General features: G+C 36.1%; 1 protein-coding gene across 2 annotated transcripts in view; it reads right to left on the reverse strand.

Moving 5' to 3' along the window:
- FBXL17 (F-box and leucine rich repeat protein 17) overlaps positions 1-20698 on the reverse strand; it is a 504150-nt gene that overhangs the window by 301894 nt on the left and 181558 nt on the right. For both annotated transcript variants that reach the window (XM_027606064.2, XM_027606063.2), the window contains one exon: positions 12897-13027. In XM_027606064.2, the coding sequence (XP_027461865.1) occupies positions 12897-13027 (131 nt within the window). The remainder of the gene's footprint in view (positions 1-12896; positions 13028-20698) is intronic.

The following is a 20698-nucleotide window of genomic DNA, read 5'->3' on the forward strand; positions in this document are numbered from 1 at the left end:
TTAGATTTGGAGAAGTCAAAAGTTACACACCAATTTTCAAATGTGCAGGGGGTTAGCACTCCTAACCCCGCACTGTTCAAGGCTCAACTGTATACATAGAATTGAGGCCTTATATTCAGGTATTTTTAAATCTGCATTCAACTATTCCCTTCAGACTCAAAGCTCTTGAGACCAGAAGAGCTGTCTTTTTTCCCATGCATTTTTTTAGACAAATACTCAAGATTAAATAGTAACACTAGAAACTGCAAATGGAGGTTATTTTATTATAATATTTATTTTATTCAATGATATTTATTTTATTATAATGCTATTTGGCTAGCACTTATATTCAACAGACTCCGTTGGTAGATTTAACCGCTTATGGCAACCAACTATATTTTTAAACTCAGAATAAGCTGTTGGAGGCAGTTTGATAGATGGGATTGAGGTCAAACAGATCTACACTCAGTCCTGACTCTGTGCTTACTAGCTGTGATCGTCAGCAAGATACTTTACCTCTGTGAGTATCATTTTAGTTCATCTATAAAACAGGTTATAATAATACCTTAGGTCATAGAGTTAACGTGATAATTAAATATGATAATAAATAGAACACTCTTGGCACCTTGCCTAACAATATAAAATTCTCAACAAAGAGTAGCTACAAAGTCTCTGTAATTGATTGCCATATAACAAACCAATCAAAACTTAATAGCTTTAAAACACACACACACACACACACACACACACACACACACACACACACACAAAACAGCTCTTATTTGCTCCCTAATCCGTGGGCCAGCAATTAGGACTAGGCTTAGCTGAGTAGTTCTGCTGGTTTCATTCACAGGATTGCAGGAGTCCAAAGGCTTAACTAAAGTTAGGTAGTCTAAGATGACTTCACTCACATATATGACAGCTGATCCTGGCTGTTGACCAACCCTCTATCTCCCATGTGGTCTCTCATCTTCAGAGAGACTGGTCTGGGCTTCTTTGGGTGGTGGCAGCATTCCAGAAAGGCAAAAACAGAAGTTGCAAGGGATCCTGAAGCCAAAGCTTAGGAGTCCCACAACATAACTTCCACTACATACTGCTGGTCAGAGAGAGTCACAAAGCCAGCCTAGATGCAGGAGGATAGGGAAATTGGTGCCACCTGTTGTTGCAAGGCTAGGCAATGTCAGCACACAAAGGCATGCATACAGGGATGGGGAAAACTTGTGGCTGTAATTTGCAATGTTCTAAAGTCTGCAAAGGAGTGACAAATTTTTATAGCACCTATGCTATCTTTCAACATTAAATAATTGCAGAATTCAAGTTCTGAAGGCCAAAAAGAAGTGCTAGTTTGAGTTTACTCCAAACTAGAGTAACATCTGTTCTGTTGCTTTAGTGAGAGATTTCAAAAGACAAAGAACCCAGTCCCAATGACTGATACCATCATGTAGGTTTCTTTGGTTGCTTTTCTGGACTAACCTTTTCTATTGGCTTAATTCAATAAATTTATTTTTATCTGATTTAACAGTTTTACCTTCAACAAGCAGTTTTCTAATTGAAGATTCCACAACAAATAGAAATCACAATCGAGTATGAAGTACTTCTAGAAACTACGTAGTATGTATAAGAAAATGAAGAAAAATATATCATTGTAAAAAGTATATATACTTTTGTTCTTCTCCATGAAAACAATCATGAAGGAAAATTTAGTTTTGTGATGCCGTTAATCAGCTAGGCCCAGAGATCTATTCATACTGAATTAAGGAGAGACAAAGAAAGAAGAAATAAATTAAAGAAAATAATTTTTGTATCTTCTAAGAAACAAAAAGTAGAATGCCAAAACAAAACCTGAAATGTATCTTTACTTTATTGTGTCAAATCTCATTTTAACAAATATCTTTCTCACTTTATCACAGCCACAGGAAGTCACAAAATGATAATTGCTACCAAGTCTTCCTTTAAGATGTGTGTCTCCAAAAGATTTATCTTGAGAGTCACAGTCCTTAATACAATAAAATCTGTTTGTTTTGGAGAATTTCACAGGGCAGGATATGCCACTAAACACACCGCATGATAAGAATTGCTCCTTATGGAAGGAGAGAGGTGAAAGAAAGAGCTTCTTGCTGTTTGACAATATGGCGAGCAGAGAAGCAGTTTGAGGAATGGCTAATTCCCCCACTGACATTTCTACATTTTCCAATGAAGAACCAATTCCTAAACTTGCTGGTTTTTTTCAGCTGAGAATCTGTTATAACATTGCTTCATAGAGAAACAGTTGGAAACTCAAGGAGTTTTCAATTTTAGACAAACTGATGCTGCCAAAATTATAATACTCAATAACGGAAAACTTCAATAACATGAAGTGTGCCTAATCCGGTTTTTAAGACATTTAAAAGTCCTGATTATTTTATGAGAAGCCACACAAGGAGCCAAATACACATTCAGCTAGAGAAAATATCGCTAGCCAGTGCCATCTTTGGGGGTGAAGTTATTTCTCCTCTGGCATGAACAAGGCAATTTAGCGTACATATTGAAATTAGATCATTCTAATTGATAATTTCAGATTAAAGATAACCCCATCCTGTACAGATAATCTACTTCTCAATTTATTTTTACAGGAAATCCTGTAAATATCTAAAACACTCTTATTTCGCTTTAATTATTTCAAAGTCCTACACAAGTGATAGATATACTATACAGGTTCATATGGAATAGTTTTCACTTTTGAAAAATAGTGACTATTCTAACATTCTTTAATTATACTGCTTACTAATCTTAATTGCCACGATTTCAAAAGACAGTTCCAAAGTGCATCTTGAACAAACAGAAAAGCAATTAGCCTAAATTAATTGCTTTGCTGATGTGATTTGCAGTAGGTATGCTTGGTGGTTTTGAAACTCCTGCCAGTGCTTTCACAACTTGATGTTCTGATGATTTTTTAGCCTATTTTTGCACCAGAGCAATTAACCAGATAATTGTTGTAATGTGAACCTGGCCTTAATCAGTATGTTTAGGTTCACAGTAGCAATTAACCAAATATTAAACATACTTTAAAGAGCAGCACTTAAAAGTGCTACAAGAAGAATTAAGGAAAAACTTGCAATTTTTTTCTCAGACAGCCATACTTTTCTCACCAAGAAGCAGAAAAAAGCTGTAACAGACTCCTCTGCCTCTTTTCAATTAACACAAGGTGTCATTACATAAGAAAGGCAAGGGAAGTTGCTGGTTCTTCATTTAGAAGTATTCCAAAAACCCTATTAAAAGGGCAAACCCAGTGATTCAAAATTAAAATCCTATTTATTGTTCAAAAAGGGAGGCTATGGCTTTCAGATAAATAGCATGCAATACATAAAGCAAGCTCTACCTGAAGCCAGACAATGACATTAAATCCTCACCTTATTACATATCAACTTTATTCAGAAATAAATAAATCTGGAAGAAAGAGGGCACTTGAACCAATTGCCTGGATTTCAGCCAGAGTTTAAGCCAAATTTAAAAGCAGATTTATACGTCCTACAAAAGCAGCATTTATAATTCTCTCACTATGTAGGTATTAAATTACTTCTCTGAGCTGGGCCCTATGCGAGGTGCCAGGGGCTGAGATGGGGGCAGGGGCCCAAGACGAAGACACAGGCCCTCCTTACCAGGAGAGAAACTCCTACACAAAACATTATGCAGCCACAAAATGATAGATGCCACCTACAGAGTGACTGCCGCAGATTTAGCCAGACAGTAACATGACACAGACCTCATTACAACCACCATTATTATTTCATCTTTTCTTTAAAGAAACTCCCATTCAGTTTAAGGGAAACTGTCAGTAGTGCAACTATAACTGTTAATGAAACAAGTTTGCTCTTCTGACTTCAGTAAGTGAGGAGTTATCTTATACTACCTTCAATGAAATATTTTATCAGCTGGGAAATAACAGACGTAAAGCCCTTCCATTTTCATGAGGCAAAGGGCTCAAGCAGAAAGTACTCTGTCATTCTTCTTGTCTTCACGTCATGATGTCTTCTTTCTTAATTTCTGAAAGGACTGTCACACAGAAAATAGCCCAGGCACATATGTGTCAGCTCTGCCATTTTTAATTATTACCAATCAAATTCCAGCAGTTTATCCTCTGGTTAAACATGTGTGTACCTATCTTCTAAAATATTTCTTTATGCCACAGTTCATAAAATATTTTAGGCTGAAGCAAATCCCTTGCACTAAATTAATAACTAATCACAGGACATATTTATCATCTCAAGCCTTTTACAGGAAAATTGTCAGATTTAATCACCTTTCTCATATTTTCACTATTTACTGGGCTTCATTTATCATACGTTCAAAAATTTTGACAATGGCGAGTTATTTTAATTACCATTTCTGGTTGTGGATTAAGAATAAGACAACTCCCGGGGGAACTGGAGAAGGCAGGAATGGTCCTAAATTCGTCCAAGCAATCAATAAGTTATTATCATTTTCATCAATAGATGAAGATTTTTCTTCACTGTTGGCAATTTTAAAACAGGTTTGAGGTTAGGAAGCCTCCAAATCCATGAGGATACAGTACTGCATTCATCATCACATAAAACATGTCCCATTCTTCCCATAATCTGATCATGAATTCTGATTTCATACTATGTAAGACACATGTTTTTTTAATCTCCCAAACAAAATGATTAATATATGTTTACTCACATTTATATTGCCTGAAAAACACTAAGCAGTAGCAGCATTTAGAGTACCACATCCAGAAGAGGTAACAATATAATTCTATAGGAGCTCTGTTAATTATTATTTGTAGAAATGTTTACTTATGTATTATTGCTCAACAGGAACGAAAGACAAAGCAGAAATTTAAAATTACCATTATATGTTGGAACTACCACAAAAATTCACATTACTCTTTAAGACAAAATAATGTGAACATGGAGAACCAAAAAGACAAATTCATCCACACCAAATCCAGCTTCCAAATCCCACACAATTGGAGTTAAAAATCAAAGCAAGCTGAGACATATACATCTCATATATATTTTCCCTTTCAAGGGATTTTATTAGATTAAATACTCCGGATTATATATCAATTAATATTTCCTTAAAAATGACACTTAGTTACTAGAAGTATTGAAAGAACCAATATTCAATATTACTGTGTACCAAACAAACAATGAGAAAGTTCCTTGAATTTGAATGCACTAAAAATTTCATCTGAGGATAGATGCATAAATCATTTTATCAGAGAAACTTTACATTTTATACAAAAATATCATCAGCTATTTGAAAAACCACATATACTAGGGGAAACTGTACAATTTAGTTATAGCAATCATATCTTACCAAAGGTACTGAAACCTTCAGTATAGTTAACTTCCTTCTTTTTAGCTCAGTGACAACTTGCTCAAAGTATATACCCAGTACTCTCCTTTACTCTGCAATGATTAAGTATTTGCTACAACTGACAGGGAGCATTTATAGATAATAAAATATCTACAAAAATAAATCTGTGTCAGAAAGACAAATATCATATAATTTCACTCATATGTGGAATTTAAGGAACAAAAATGATGAACAGAGGGGAAGGGGAGGAAGAATAAAATAAGAGGAAAACAGAGAGAGGCAAACCATAAAATAGTCTTAACTATAGGAAACAAACTGGGGGTTGCTGGAGGGGAGATGGGTGGGGGGATGGGGTAATTGGGTGATGGGCATTAAGGAGGGTACTTGTAATGAGCACTGGGTGTTATATGCAACTGATGAAACACTAAATTCTACCCCGGAAACTAATAATACACTATATATTAACTAACTTGAATTTAAATTTAAAATAATAATTAAAAAATAAATGTGTGTCATCATATGCTTAAATAAATGCCTATTCAAAGATCATTTGTGAAATTCTTTTGGATACCAACTATGAACCAGGCATGGTACAAGACACAAAACTGGGCAAGACTTTCTACTTTTCCTCAAGGAACTTAGTAAGAAATGAAGAGTATTTACAATTGGGGTGGTTGGGGAAAAATTGCTTTTCATTACAAAATTAGCTATTTTGAAAATCTACAACTCTATGTAAGATATCCAAAACTTGTCACCTATCAGGTATCCCACTGGGAAAAGAGAAGGTAACATTCTAATGATGTTTAGGATGATCAAGCATAGTCTGATGCCTGAGGCAGGATGACCATGTAATTTATCGCCCAGACCAGGACACTTTGGAGCACAGAAGAGAACAGCCCAGCACAAATACCAAACCTGACAGAATTTCAAAATAACAAGAATAGACCAGAAATGACATGAGCAAATCAAGATATTAGGTCATTCCAGGTCTGAGGTAGAATAAGGTACTGAGAGAAGATGAGCCCTTCGTGGTTAGAGCTCAGACTTTGAAGACATACTAAAATAGGTTCCAGTCTTGATTCCACCAGTAAATACTTGTGAGCTACCTAACCTCCCTGGACCTTAATTCTTTCATTTGAAAATGGGGTTAATTTTTTCCTCAAGGTTGTTGTAAAGACTAAATGAAATAATGTGTGTAGACACTTAGCACAATGTATGGCACAGATTATAATAAATGATATAGCTATTATTAGCTATTGTTATGATCCTTAGTCCAAAAAACAAAAGAGAGAAAATATTATACTCTCTGACCTCTCTACTATTATAAGAACCAATTAGGGATTGGTTGGTTGGTTGGTTGGTTTAGTGGGCTCTATGCCCAACAGGGTGCTTGAACTTACAACCTCAAGATTGAGGGTCGCATGCTCGAACAACTGAGCCAGCCAGACGCCCCTAGAACCAATCATAGTTTTAAAGAGAGGGTCCTTCTGTAGAAAGATGCAGAAGACAAATTTTTACAGATGGTTTGAGAACCTGAATAGTAGTTACTCTAATACCATATTATTCTTCCAGGGATGGTCTTACAAGTAATTGTAAATAAAAAAAAGAGTGTCAAAAAATATGCCAAGCTTAAACAAGTGTCACTAGCACAGAAAGACTCTACCCTGCCTCTATAATTCCCTCAGAACTCAATAAAATCTTTCTTACTCTTTTTGCAAAGATATAAATAAATATCACATAAAGTATAAAATTATGCAGTAGATTACAAGAATAAGCTAGAACTCAGTTTTACAAAAGCTCCAGCTGACCAGCCCAGCCACATTATTAGGTACCAAAAGCATGCAGACAGACTTCTCCCCGTTCTACACAAGCAGGACAGTGCTGCTATAAACACCACCACGGAGCTGCTTCCAAAGCCAGTGTTATTTTTGCCGCCTCTTGATGTCCAAGTTTTCAGACTTTTATTAGAGAAAATTGTTCAAACTCCACACTCAATACTCCAAGGTGAAAAGTATTCCTCTCCTCCAGACCACTTAACTTTAATAGAAAACAAAATATTCTCAAACTCAAATTCAACTATGCCTGCTGGATTTAATGGATAGGTTTGTCCCCCTTGGGCAATCTTTAAACCTCAGTCTCTAGGAGAATTAAGTAATATTAGGGGATTGAAATGAAATAAAATTCTAAGTCCACTGTGACATGACATTCACAGGAAGACGGTAGATTATCTGCCCAGTCCTCGAACACTTATAAATACAATATATAGCATATGTTCACAAAACAATTCTTGGAAATAAAACACAATGGGCACTCAGCAAATAGTTTATATCACCAACACCTGCTCAAATCCTCTCTGAACTTTATTTCTAAATGTCACCGTTTTTTATTGAATCAACGGAAATTTGAAAGAAGAAACAGAATAAACATCCAGAGAAGATCAAGGGAGTTAGAAAAATCTTTATAGAAAGCCTCATTGAGTTTTCCATGAGCCAGGGCACTGTCAGTCTCCCTGAAAGGGGTGGTGGAGTAATCTGTCATTCTACCACTTCAACCCAAGTACACCTAAAAGACTAGGAAGGGTTATACACAGAAGAAGAAAAGAGAAAGAATAGTGTTAAGATTTTTCTTAATGCTATCAACAAAGAAATCATGAGTCAAATACTGCACACTGGAAATAAATTCATTTTAAAATAAATAATTTTAGGGGCATCTGGGTGGCTCGTTAAGCGTCTGCCTTCTGCTCAGGTCATGATCCCAGGGTCCTGGAATTGAGCCCCGCACCCGGCTTCCTGCTCTGCGGAAAGCCTGCTTCTCCCTTCCCCACTCCCCCTGCTTGTGTTCCCTCTCTCGCTGTGTGTCTCTCTCTCTGTCAAATAAATAAATAAAAATCTTTAAATAAATAAATAAATAAATAAATAATTTTAAATCACAGCCTTGAAGTTGGAGGGAAGTTTATAAACCAGCAGCTCTCTTTGTAATTCAGAAGACTTTTGGATAACACTCTTGTTTGAAAACTAAGTGGAGGTGTCCATTTTGGATGGCAGTGGATGAAAATAAAGTTTTTAATTCATTTTAAGCTGAATTCTGTCTCTTGTTGTAACTTCCACCCATTGGCCAAAGTTCTGATATCTAAAATAATGAAGAACTAACGTAGGTAGACCAATTAACTATTATCTGTTAATATATTTTATCAGACTCCATTTAAAGACTCCATCTGTTAATATATTTTATCAGACTCCATTTAAAGAGAACTCCAATATATTTTATCAGACTCCAAAACAAAACTCTACATTCTTGATTTTGGTAAAGGAGAATTCAGTCTGTCAACTGGGAATAGACAGATAATACAAAAGAATGTATCATGCCCAGTAGGAATGATGAAGGACTGGAGAATGGCCAGAGAGAACAGCCTATTCCTCATCCTGGAAAGAACGGGAGTCCAGTGTTGCTAGATCTGCAACTTCTCCAAGAGGAAGCCCAACTTCAGAATTTTATGCAAACTATTCCAATTTTTAAAGTGTTCGCAACTATCTCAACTTTTAAATATTCTATAGGCCAACCAAAACAGCTTCACGGACAGGACTCAGCCGTAGCCCACACGTTTGCAACTTCAACTGGTCTTATCAAAAAGCTTTATTTTAAGAGAAAATACCCATAGTTATTATTCCAAACACCAGTACATATAAAGTGAAATGGCAACATATTATAAATGCTATTTTATATTTGGAAGAAACTGGTCATAACAGTTTAAGATTTATAATTTTCCAAATTTTAGAATGTCCACTGATGTAATAGCTCTCTTGACATACATATAGGATTCACACAACAAAATTAACTCTTTAAAGAAATTGTCCTTAGTTATTGATGTTCAACAAGTTTAATATTCGATTTTTTTTTTTTTTTTACTGCAAATTCAAAGAATAAATCGCTAGCTAGGGAAGTTCGACTAGTTGGCAACATAACCTATTTTAACAACCAGCCTGGTATTTGTTATGTTTTGTAACATTAGCTGATGAATGCTAGAGAAATTTTCATTTCTCTTATATTGTTATCCTGATTCATTAGCAAGCATGGTCAACAGTTAATGAATGGATCATATACTTGATAATGGGTATATAGATCATGTGATCCAACTTTTCTCAGGACTAATGTTAAAAACTGAAAAATTAATTCCTTCTTTGATCGCCAATTAAAAATTTTTAAATAGCTTTTGTAAAGATCTATTAGATTTCATTTAATTCTTCTTGGCAAAAAAGAACAAAAGAGCCGTTATACGTCTATCACTAAAGATGTTCAGAACCATTCAGTTTTTCACATTATCAGCTTGTTACATCCAAAGCAGGCTAACTCTGTGCCAAACATACAAAAATGATGAAGACCAAATTGGATGTGAAATAACAAAAGATTTATATCAAAGACAAATAAACATTTCAATAAACTTAGAGTCAGAGACAGTAGAGGAGATGTAACAACCAGATGTTTAATTTAAGTCACTGATAGAAATAGTCAGTGTCCTCTGTTCATAAACCCCTTGGATTTTATTTGTATTCAAAAGCAATGGTAAATGTCAAATGACTACTAGACCATCCTTCTGAATACAAGAAAATATCATGCTGTTTAACTCTAAACACAAAACATGCTTTTAGAAAAACAAAGATAAAGAACAGCATGTCTTAGACACATCACTTCAAGAACCACAAAATGCTAAAAGATACCAAGAGCGTAATACTAAAGACCTTCAATTACTACATATTTTAAAATTTTGAACTTCAAAAGAAAGTTTACAGATAAGAACTTTTAAAGTCCAAGATAAGTCTTATATCTAAAGATCTGACTATCAAAGTGTATCTTCGTGCAAGGAATTCTTTCTCAAAGCCAGCAGCATTAAACATTGATCCCTTTCATATGTGCAATGTATAAAATAACATCTAAGGTTTCTCTTATACTTTTACTATGAAAGAAAGAATAATGATATTACTTTTAAAAACTAAGAATTTTACATAGAAATGTTAGTTATGTGTGAATCCCAACTATGAAATCAAAAAGTGACCCATCAACCACCATTTGCTTTTTCTCGTTTGTCCTCCCCCAGTTTTTAAGGCAGCAATGATGGAAAAACACATCGGTTGGCAAAGCCAAAGAAAAGTCATACAAATGGTCTGCATTTAATAGGAATAGTATGACCTTCCACTAAACAAAAGATGTTGAAAGGATTAAAAGAGAACACATGTAAAGTGCCTATCAATTACCTGGGCAATAAAGGTTACTTTCCTCCCCTCTATCCTTCCAAGGCTCACTATTCTCTCACTCATTAAGTCTTATGTCACCTCAAGAAAGCACCTTTGAGAACAGGAGGGACTCAGTGTCCTAGAGTCTGAGACACAGTACCACGTATTTAGTAGGGGGTTAATAAATGCTTCCTGATTTACTAGAGGATAAGAATAATGAACAAATGTAAAACCCGCTAATTGATAGGCTAAATGCATTAGTGCATTCCAGTGCCCTCTTTATGAAAGGTGACTAACCCATCTCAGCTAAGTGCTGAAATTATAATTAAGTCTGACGGGAAGTCCTAGATTTATACCAATATAATTACAAATATTACTTAGCTTAGTGATAGAGTATGGCAAGAACAATGAGATGAGTAATTTAGATGATACTGCAAAGTGGGTTTTAATGTTTGAAACTTCTATTAACAGTACATAGGATAAGTGCAAGGAGTGTAATTAAAACCTAAAAGAGTCTGATTTTTAAAACTCTACTGCTCAGCCTCATTAAAATGCATGTTTTCTCAATTAATCCAAACTTTTCCATTAAAAACATAAAAATACACTTTGATTCCTTGCAAATAAATCTCTACAGTATATATATTTAGGATCAAATACCAAATAACCATCAGAGTTAAGTAGGAAAAAATTATCAAAATAGCAAGAGCTTTGAATACACGACGCCTAACAAAGGGAAGGAAAGACAAAGTGAGGGCTGCCCACTTTCTCATTTATAAATACTTATGACTAAATAAGCATTTGAAGAGCTAGAAGATTAGAAATCCCTAAATATCTCTATTTAAATGATATAAACCTAAGCAAAATGTTTACTTCTTAGAAGAAAACCCTTCTAATCATATATGGACCGCTTCTTATTTACCCCTGTATTCTCTAATTACTGATTCTTCTACATATGTCAAGTACACAGAAAACTATTGTGGAATAAAAGGCAATCATTTTCTTACTCATTTTGTTGGAGAAACAGTTTTTTCCTTTTAATTTGATACATTACTAAGCGGTTCATCTCAATATTAAAGTAATGCAAAACACCATAGGATAATGTTTCCTTATGCACTTTATCTTATTAGATGTTACAAAACACTTAAAAGATTATTTTAAGTTGTCATCTAATCAACTGTAGAAGAATGTTGACTATAGAGAAAAATTTTATTTTTTTAACTTTTATCAATTCTCTGTAGATTTTGTCAATGTACTTTATATGACTATTACTCAAAGCCAATAAACACCTTTTATAAATGATGACCATATGACTAGATTAGAAAGTTTTTCAAGAAAAATTTTACTAAGAAAGAGTCAAGTCAAAGGCTATCATATAATCATAAGAGTCACGTGGGGTAAGTTAAGAAAATGTCACTAGAACTTAAACATAATTGGAGAAAATGGAGTCCATATAGCTTTCATCTTAAGTCCAAAAGGAAACTAAAAGAGGAGGGGGAAACTATTTTAAATTTAAAGCATTATCTGACACAAACTTAATAAATCATTGCTCCTATTTATGAAAAATCTTTAAATCTAAATAGGTTCTAATTTTAGCTGAAATAGTACTTTCTACTTTGAAAGCAAAATATTTTGGGGGGCTTATCTTCAAAAAGAAAACACTTACCCCTAAAAGTCCCCGTGCAAGCATCTTGTCTCATGCCTATATTTCAGAACCCACCTCAGTTAATCGACAGTACCGAAATAGTGCTACTCTGTGCTTGTTTTCCTTATAAAGAAGTCTACTCTCAAGGGTTCTTTCATCTTTTTTCTTACATGCAATATTTCAAAGAAAAATGGGTTCATCACTGTTTATAAGAAGAAAACTATCCATTTTACACATTTTTACGCTATATGTTAAACTATCATATGACTTCCATTTCCAAAACAAACTATATTGATACAAAGAACAAAATATCATCCTTTAGAAAGGATCTTGATGCGTCTCATGTTTGAAATGGTTTCTTAGAATCATTTTTCTTGACAAGTGAACAGCAAATCAACCACAAAGTTGCAAAAATAGTAAAGTGACAAATAAGCAATATACCTGGTTGGGTGACAAAGAAAAATTCAATAGACTACTGTCGTTATCACTGTTTAGGCAAACATTTGAATCAAAGTGCATAAAACCTTGTCAGAAATATGAGCAATGGATGGATGAAAAGTATACAGCTAGATGGTTTTCAAATCTTAAACATATCTATTTTAAAAGGCATGGCTACATTAAATTTTCTAAAATTAACATGCCTTGTCATAATGATAATTAGTATTTGGTCAATGGAACACAGGTTTCCCTCTGGAAAAGTGTTTTTAAGATGTTACAATGGTTACCTGTCATTTATGATCCAGTTCAGACAGAGATTGAGAGAGCTAAGATTTTTGCACCTCTTGACAATTTCCATCACGGTTTCATTATCCAGTTCAGTGATATGACGTAGGTCCAAGCTGGAAAGATTTCGTAGCTAATGAGATAAATAAAATGAAAGATGAGAAAGGTAAATGTTATATTCATTCTCAAAAATTATATAGTTTATTACAAAGTAGACTATCACCATGCAATATTCAAAATAGATAATATCTAATTAAACTCATTCATATAATATTTTACATACTAAATTAGAAATGAATGCAGACATCTATGGTAAATATATGAATGGCAATAAACATTAAAATCAAACAGACTTTATTAATGTTTCATGAAAATCCAAAAGTTAGCGACCTAATAGGTGGGGGGGGCTGTTAAATATATTACATTAAGTACCTACAGTTTGATAAGATTATTCTAACATTGTTCAATTTCGGATATTTATCTTCATGATTATAATGCCACTTTCGTATAGGTTTTCTCACTTTTTAAAAGATGAGATACAAGTAAGTGGTTAATTCAGAGATACCCTGATGATATTTTATCAATGTACTCCAAATTGAACTATTACGGGTGGTGTGTTTCACCATGTGGAAAGCAATATAAAATGTTGTTTAAGCAGTAAAGATTTTCACCCACAACTATATGGTCAACTAATCTTCGACAAAGCAGGAATGAATAGCCAATGGAAAAAAAAAAAGTCTCTTCAACAAATGGTAGTGGGAAAACTGGACAGATACATGCAGAAGAATGGAACTGGACCACTTTCTTACACCATACACAAAAATAAACTCAAAAAGAATGAAAGACCTAAATGTGAGACAGGAAACCATCAATATCCTACAGAAGAACCTCTTTGACCTCAGCTGTAGCAACTTCTTACTAGACATGCTGCTGGAAGCGAGCGAAACAAAAGCAAAAATGAACTATTGGGACTTCATCATGATAAAAAGCTTCTGCAAACAATCAACAAAACTAAAAGGCAATCTATGGAAAGGGAGAAGGTATTTGCAAATGACATGGCTGATAAAGGGTTAGTATCCAAAATCTACAAGGAACTTATCAAACTCGACATCCAAAAAACAAATAATCCAGTTAAGAAATGGGCAGAAGACATGAATAGACATTTTTCCAAGACACTCAGATGGCTAACAGACACATGAAAAGATGCTCAACATTACCCATCATCAGGGAAATACAAATCAAAACCATGATACCACTGCACACCTGTCAGAATGGCTAAAATCAAAAACACAAGAAACAACAGGTGTTAGCGAAGATGTGGAGAAAGGGGAACCCTCTTACACTGTTGGTGGGAATGCAAACTGGTGCAGCCACTCTGGAAAACATTCCTCAAATAGAACTGCCCTATGACCCAGCAATTGCACTACTAAGTATTTACCCAAAGGATACAAAAATACTGATTCAAAGGGGTACATGCACCCCAATGTTGACAGCAGCATTATCAACAATAGCCAAATTATGGAAAGAGCCCAAATGTCCATCAACTGATGAATGAATAAAGAAGAGGTGTCATATATACACAATGGAGTATTACTCATCCAACAAAAAGAATGAAATCTTGCAATGACATGGATGGAGCTAGAGTAGATTATGCTAAGTGAGATAAATCAGTCAGAGAAAGACAAATACCATATGACTTCACTCATACATGGAATTTAAGAAACAAAACAGATGAACATAAGGGAAGGGGGAAAAAAGGAGAGGGAGGCAAACCATAAGAGACTCGTAACTACAGAGAACAAACTGAGGGTTTCTAGAGGGGAGGTGGGAGGGGGACAGGCTAAATGGGTGATGGGAATTCAGGAGGGCACTTGTTATGAGCACTGGGTGTTATATATAAGTGATGAATCACTAAATTCTACTCCTGAAACCAATATTACACTATATGTTAACTAACCAGAGTTTAAATAAAAATTTGAAAAAAAAAGAAAAGATTTTCTCCAGGTATCACCTCCTCCATTTCTCTATTTTCTCTTCTTTCCTGAAGCTTCCTCTCTTCCCCTGATGTTTAGTCTCCAAAGAAAATTACTAATACTATTTACACAAAGATGGAAATTATCTTCTTCAAATAAGCTATTTTTGCTTAATAACATGCAAAGAATTAATCTGGAGGCAAGTGGCAAACCAAGTAACACCCCTTCCAAATATGACTATGCCCTAACAGGTTACTTATATGCAAACCAGACTTCGCAGATGTAAAAAGTTATGGATTCCCAGGACGCCTGGGTGGCTCAGTCAGTTAAGCGCCTGCCTTTGGCTCAGGTAACGATCCCAGGGTCCTAGGATTGGGTCCTGAATTGGGCTCCTTGCTCAGTAGGGAGTCTGCATCTCCCTCTGCCTGCCTCTCTTTCTCTCTCTCTGACAAATAAATAAATAAAATATTAGAAAAAAATAAAATAAAGTTATGGATTCTGAGATTAAGAGATTATCCTGGATTAACAGGGTAGTCCTAATCTAATTATTGGGCTTTATGGGCAGACAACCTTTCCCAGCTAAGTCAGAGGGATGTAATGGAAGAAGATGCAAGAGACATGTGAATTGTGAAAAGGATTCAACCTGCCTTGATTGGCTTTGAGTATGGAGACAAAGAGCAAGGAGCTAAGGAATGTGGGCATCCTCTAGAAACTGTAACAGCCCTGAGCTGAAAGCTAGTAAAAAAAATAGGGACTTCAGGGTGCCTGGATGGCTCAGTCGTTAAGCGTCTGCCTTCATTAAGGGTTCTGGAATCGAGTCCCACGTCGGGCTCCCTGATCAGCAAAGAGCCTCCTTCTCCCTCTCCCTCTGCCTGCTGCTCCCCCTGCTTGTGCTCCCTCTCTCTGCCAAATAAATAAATAAATAATCTTAAAAAAAATAGGGACTTCAGATGTACAACCTTAAAGAACTGAATTCCATCAAAAACCTGAAGAAGCAAGAAAACAGACTATCCCCTCGAGCTTCCAGAAGGGAACACAACCAAGCTAACACCTTGATTTTAGCCTGGTGAGACCTGTGTTGCACTTCTGACTTATGGAACTGTGGGATAATAAATTTGTGCTGTTCTAAGCTAGTAATTTATGTCAGCAATAGAAAACAAGTACAGGGCATTTCTAGCACTGTGAGGGAGTTTACCCAGGGCTGGCCAGTCTTTTCTACACCACCCTCAAATCCTTCTGTAGAGGGAGCAGGTTAGTCCTGCAGGAAGCTGACCTGCAGTTGTAATCCAACCCAAAGGCCTCAGAGAAGTGAGACAGCCAAGTTCCACCCGAGAGTTAGTTGCGCTTCAACCCCAAGATAAGACAAGACACTGGAATCTCCCCTGCCACTGGGCCAGAGGGAAAGAAATGCTCTAAAACAGCACTGTCCCAGAGAACTTTCTGATGATGCTAATGTTCCATACCTCTGCTGTCCAATATGGTAACCACTAGTCACATGCAGCTACTGAGCACTTCAGATGAGATCAGTGTGAGGGAGGACCTGAATTTTTATCTTATTTCATTTTGTTTAGTTTACATTTACTTTTTCTATCTGTGTGTGGCTAGTGGCTACAGCGCTGGACAGAGCAGCTCTGGAGAAGTGAGTCTGCTGGGCAGCACTCAAACCCTCTTTTCCAGCTCGGCTCACATAGGAAGAAGCAACACAGAGAGCGCTCCTACAGAGTCACTACTCACTGCTCCCCAGTATATGCTGCAGAACTGAGGAGAGAAAAAGACATAGCTAAGAAATGAAATATGAAACTGGCCACAATAGCACGTAAAGTCTTTCTAACCGAGACAGCAAGCATCTATACACTAAGGGCTGAATTCAAGTTTTTTGATTACTGATTCAATCTCATTACTAGTAATCAGTCTGTTCAACTTTTCTAGTTCTTCCTGATTCAGTTTTGGACTGTATGTTTCTAGAAATGTATCCATGTCTTCTAGGTTGTTTAATCTGTTGGCATATAATTTTTCATAATATTCTCTTAGAATCTTTTGTTTTTCTGTAGTGTCAGTTGTGATTTTTCCTCCTTCGCTTCTGATTTTGAGTCCTCTCTTTTTTTCTTGATGAGTCTGACTAAAGGTTTGTCGATTTTGTTTATCTTTTCAATGAGCCAGATGTTGGTTTCATTGATATTTTCTTCTGTTTTTTTTTTTTTTTTTGGTCTCTATTTCATTTATCCTTGCTCTAATCTTTATTAGTTCCCTCTTTCTACTAGCTTTGGACTTTGTTCTTTTTCTAGCTCTTTTAGGTGTCAACATCCAAAAGTCTTTATTACTGTCAGAGATATACTCATCTGGAAACACATAAAGAACCAAATAGCCTCTTTGAGTGGCAGGTGCTGGATGGCTTGCTGGGCTTATGTCCTCATAGACCTACTCATATCCGTACAGCCCTACTCATATCTGTACTATACAAAATCAGAAATATGTAAAATGGACCTTAGAGATGCTGGAAAATACTCTGAAACATGACTATTAAGCCTATGAATGTTAAGGATGAATTTTGCTATGTGTACCCATATGCATATGTGAACTATCAAATATAGCCATGTATAATACATACATAGTATCACTTTATTTTCCAATTATTCTTTATTATAGTCACTAGGAGGACACAAAATCATAAAAATTTTACCCAGCCACATAAATATTTCCTACACATGTATATTTTGGGGGCTAGCACAGCTTCTGACACAAAGTTTCTATGTGAATTCTTACATAGCTCTTAGCTTCCTTCACTGTAAATTATCTTTATCACAACACTGTGAATGTACTTAATATCACTGAACAGTACACTTAAAAATGTTTAAAGTGTAAACTCTAGGTTATGTACATTTGACCACGATAAAAAAAAAATCACTTCATCAACCAGGACATAGAAGGAGGCTGTAATAAATTTCTGTAGGGAGGAAAATTTAAAATTGTTTATGCCATTTCGGTCCCCTCACATTAGGAAAGATAACTGAGGACCAAATGGTTTTGAATAACTTATCAGAGTTCAGATGATGGGGAGAGAGATGTTAGTAAATCTAAATTATCTTACAGCTGTGGGGAAATCCAAAGACATCCGCTACAACTCATGGAAAAGCAAAAAGTAACAATTCCCAAAACTATCTATATATAATAAAAACTCTAATTCTAGTTGACTGACTCTTTAACTTTTAGAAATTCTGCATCCAGCCCCATTCTTCAATGCAAGGTGGGTCAGAAAATGACACTGGCCCACTTTTGGCTGATACTGCCCTGTTTACTATCCATAAATGGAACATTTCTCACTCTTCCAATGGAGCGCAAACTCATACATGAGGAAACAGATTTACTTTGGCTCTCACAGGTAGCAATCTGACATCTTGAAGAGTGTTTTACTCTCGGATTCAATTAAAGCTCACTTTATGATCAGGTGACAGTCACTGACTATGCTCATGTGGCTTTCCCTATGACTACTTTGGCCAGTTCAACATGAAATCTGACAGTATCCAAAGGCAGTTCCAGGAGGCAAATTCCTGGAAACCAGCATTATTACAAGACATGTACTGAGCTCCTCTATGGGACGCAGCATTTTTATTGAAAACTCTACAAACAGCTCTGTCAAATCCATCACATTCCTTCCGTTGCTACAGGCATGTCATAATAGCGCCCTCCAGGGTTTCCTATAAAGCTCCCTAAACTAATCCTTCATAGTGTGAAACAAACAATTACATTTAGGAAACTGACATTTTAATTAAGCTTACTTTCCTTATCAATTCACTGGTAGTCTTGGGTTATACAAATCACATAGGATCTGAATAAACAAAGACTTACAATCAAGATTTCCTAAATGCTTCACTCTAATTTTTAAACCTTTAGTAAGGTATTTTAAAAGAAACCCAAGTCAGAATGTAGACTGCAGGTAATCAACTTTCAGGTTAATTCTTCTTTTATCGAGACAAAATATTATTTATAACTAATTCAGGTTAAAGACTAAAATTAGTCAATGATTGGTACAGCCATGTATGTACTTAAGTATAAAATGAGACACTAAAATGTTACCTAGGAAACAGAGTCTTGAAGGATTATAAAAAGACCTCAAATGGCTTCCAAGTTCTCTTAAGACCCTGGAAAAGTAAAAAATTAAACAAAATCCTCAATTGTGCAGATTGACTATGGTGGATGAACCAACATAAGAGGCCTCACAGGACCTTGGCAAAGGCAGCAAGGATGTTCCACCATTTCAGGCTAACAAGGACAACTTACTTAGGTGAAGCTAGTTTGGAGGTGATAATTTTTAAGAAGAATAAAAACTTCTGCATAGTTAAATATGTTCATATGCCAACCAGTCCTAAATTACTTCTTGCCAGTCCTGCAGATGTTGGTTTTATCGGGACTGGGTTTCGAAGCAATCAGGTGTCATCTGCAGGGAGCAAAGTCAAGGGTTAAAACAGGCTGCCTTGCTGATGACAGGGTTACTGGGGATGTAGATCAGCACCACACACTCATCTGCCAAATACCTGTCACCTGCCAAGATGGAGATCATGGGAGAGAGCAGAGGCACATGGGAGACAGAAGGGTCTGAGAAAGGCAGTTTCCCTGGGGGAGAGTCTCCTTTTAAGGACAAGGAGGGGGACACAAGTAATAAAGGAAGGGAGGTGTAGCACAGGTCTCGTATGGGGAAAAAAGGGAAGAAACTAAGACTGCTGGGAACAGAAAAGAAAGGGAGACGGAATTGAGAGCAGTTTTAAAGTAATGAGCACAGCTCTTTGGGTACACTGAGAACAACCTCTCACAATTTGGGGGATTTCTGTCCATGGGCACAGGACGGCTTCTCCACCTTGACATGATCTGATATCTACATTTAGAGAACTTGGTTGGACAAGGCAGAGAATGAAGGGCACCCCTTCTACTCATCACCTTGGTCTGAACCTCAGCTTTATTAAGGCTTGCGCTCGAGTATAGAAACCGTAATAAGAGCTAGATAAGCCACATTGAGGATATCGGGCAGCACCTCATAGAACCAGAAACCTCAGGGTAGAACTGAAATCTTTCAAAAAGCCTGAGATCTCAGTACAGACAATAAAAATTTCTAATTCTAACCATGACAAAAGGACTCCCAGGGTCTTGGATGCTGTCATATCCACAGTAGCTACCATGTTAATTTTCTGACACCTTCCTCTGTGTATTCCTTCCAACCACTGCCTTCTTAATCACACTGGGCTGCTGTCTCTTTGCATTATTTCCAAATCCAAGGTCTGTTTCACTCTGCCATTCTCCTACTAGATCTGACATCTTTTGCCATTTTATTCACAACCTGTTTTACTTTCTAGCACACTTTACTGCACTGCTTCTCAGAGCTGTCCCTTCTAACTCCTTTTTGGCACATTACCAGCCAGATTAATCTTCCTTAAATAACTTCGACCATATCTCTCACCTTCTCTGAAACTTTCAGGAAACAAAAATATTTCAACTGCAAAAAAAGAATCCCAGAACTTACCTATCAAAGCCCTTCACTGTCTACCCCCACCATTTCCTGAAATCTTTCAGCTACCTGAAATCTCTTTCCCCAAATTGTGAGAGGTTGTTCTCAGTGTACTCAAAGAGCTGTGCTCATTACTTTAAAACTGCTCTCAATTCACTCTTTTTACTCAGATAACTTGGAAGTGTGTCTTCTTCTCTCCCTGCCATTTATTCAACTGCCTGGCTCCTCCCTCATCTTTTCCACAAAGCCTTCTCAATTACTTTAGAGAGAGGAAAAATCAGTGAGGCTTCGAAATACAATATACTTGCCTAACACAAATTATTAACTAGACAGT

The sequence above is a fragment of the Zalophus californianus genome, chromosome 5 (assembly GCF_009762305.2).
Source record: "Zalophus californianus isolate mZalCal1 chromosome 5, mZalCal1.pri.v2, whole genome shotgun sequence".
NCBI classification, from domain to species: Eukaryota; Metazoa; Chordata; class Mammalia; order Carnivora; family Otariidae; genus Zalophus; species Zalophus californianus.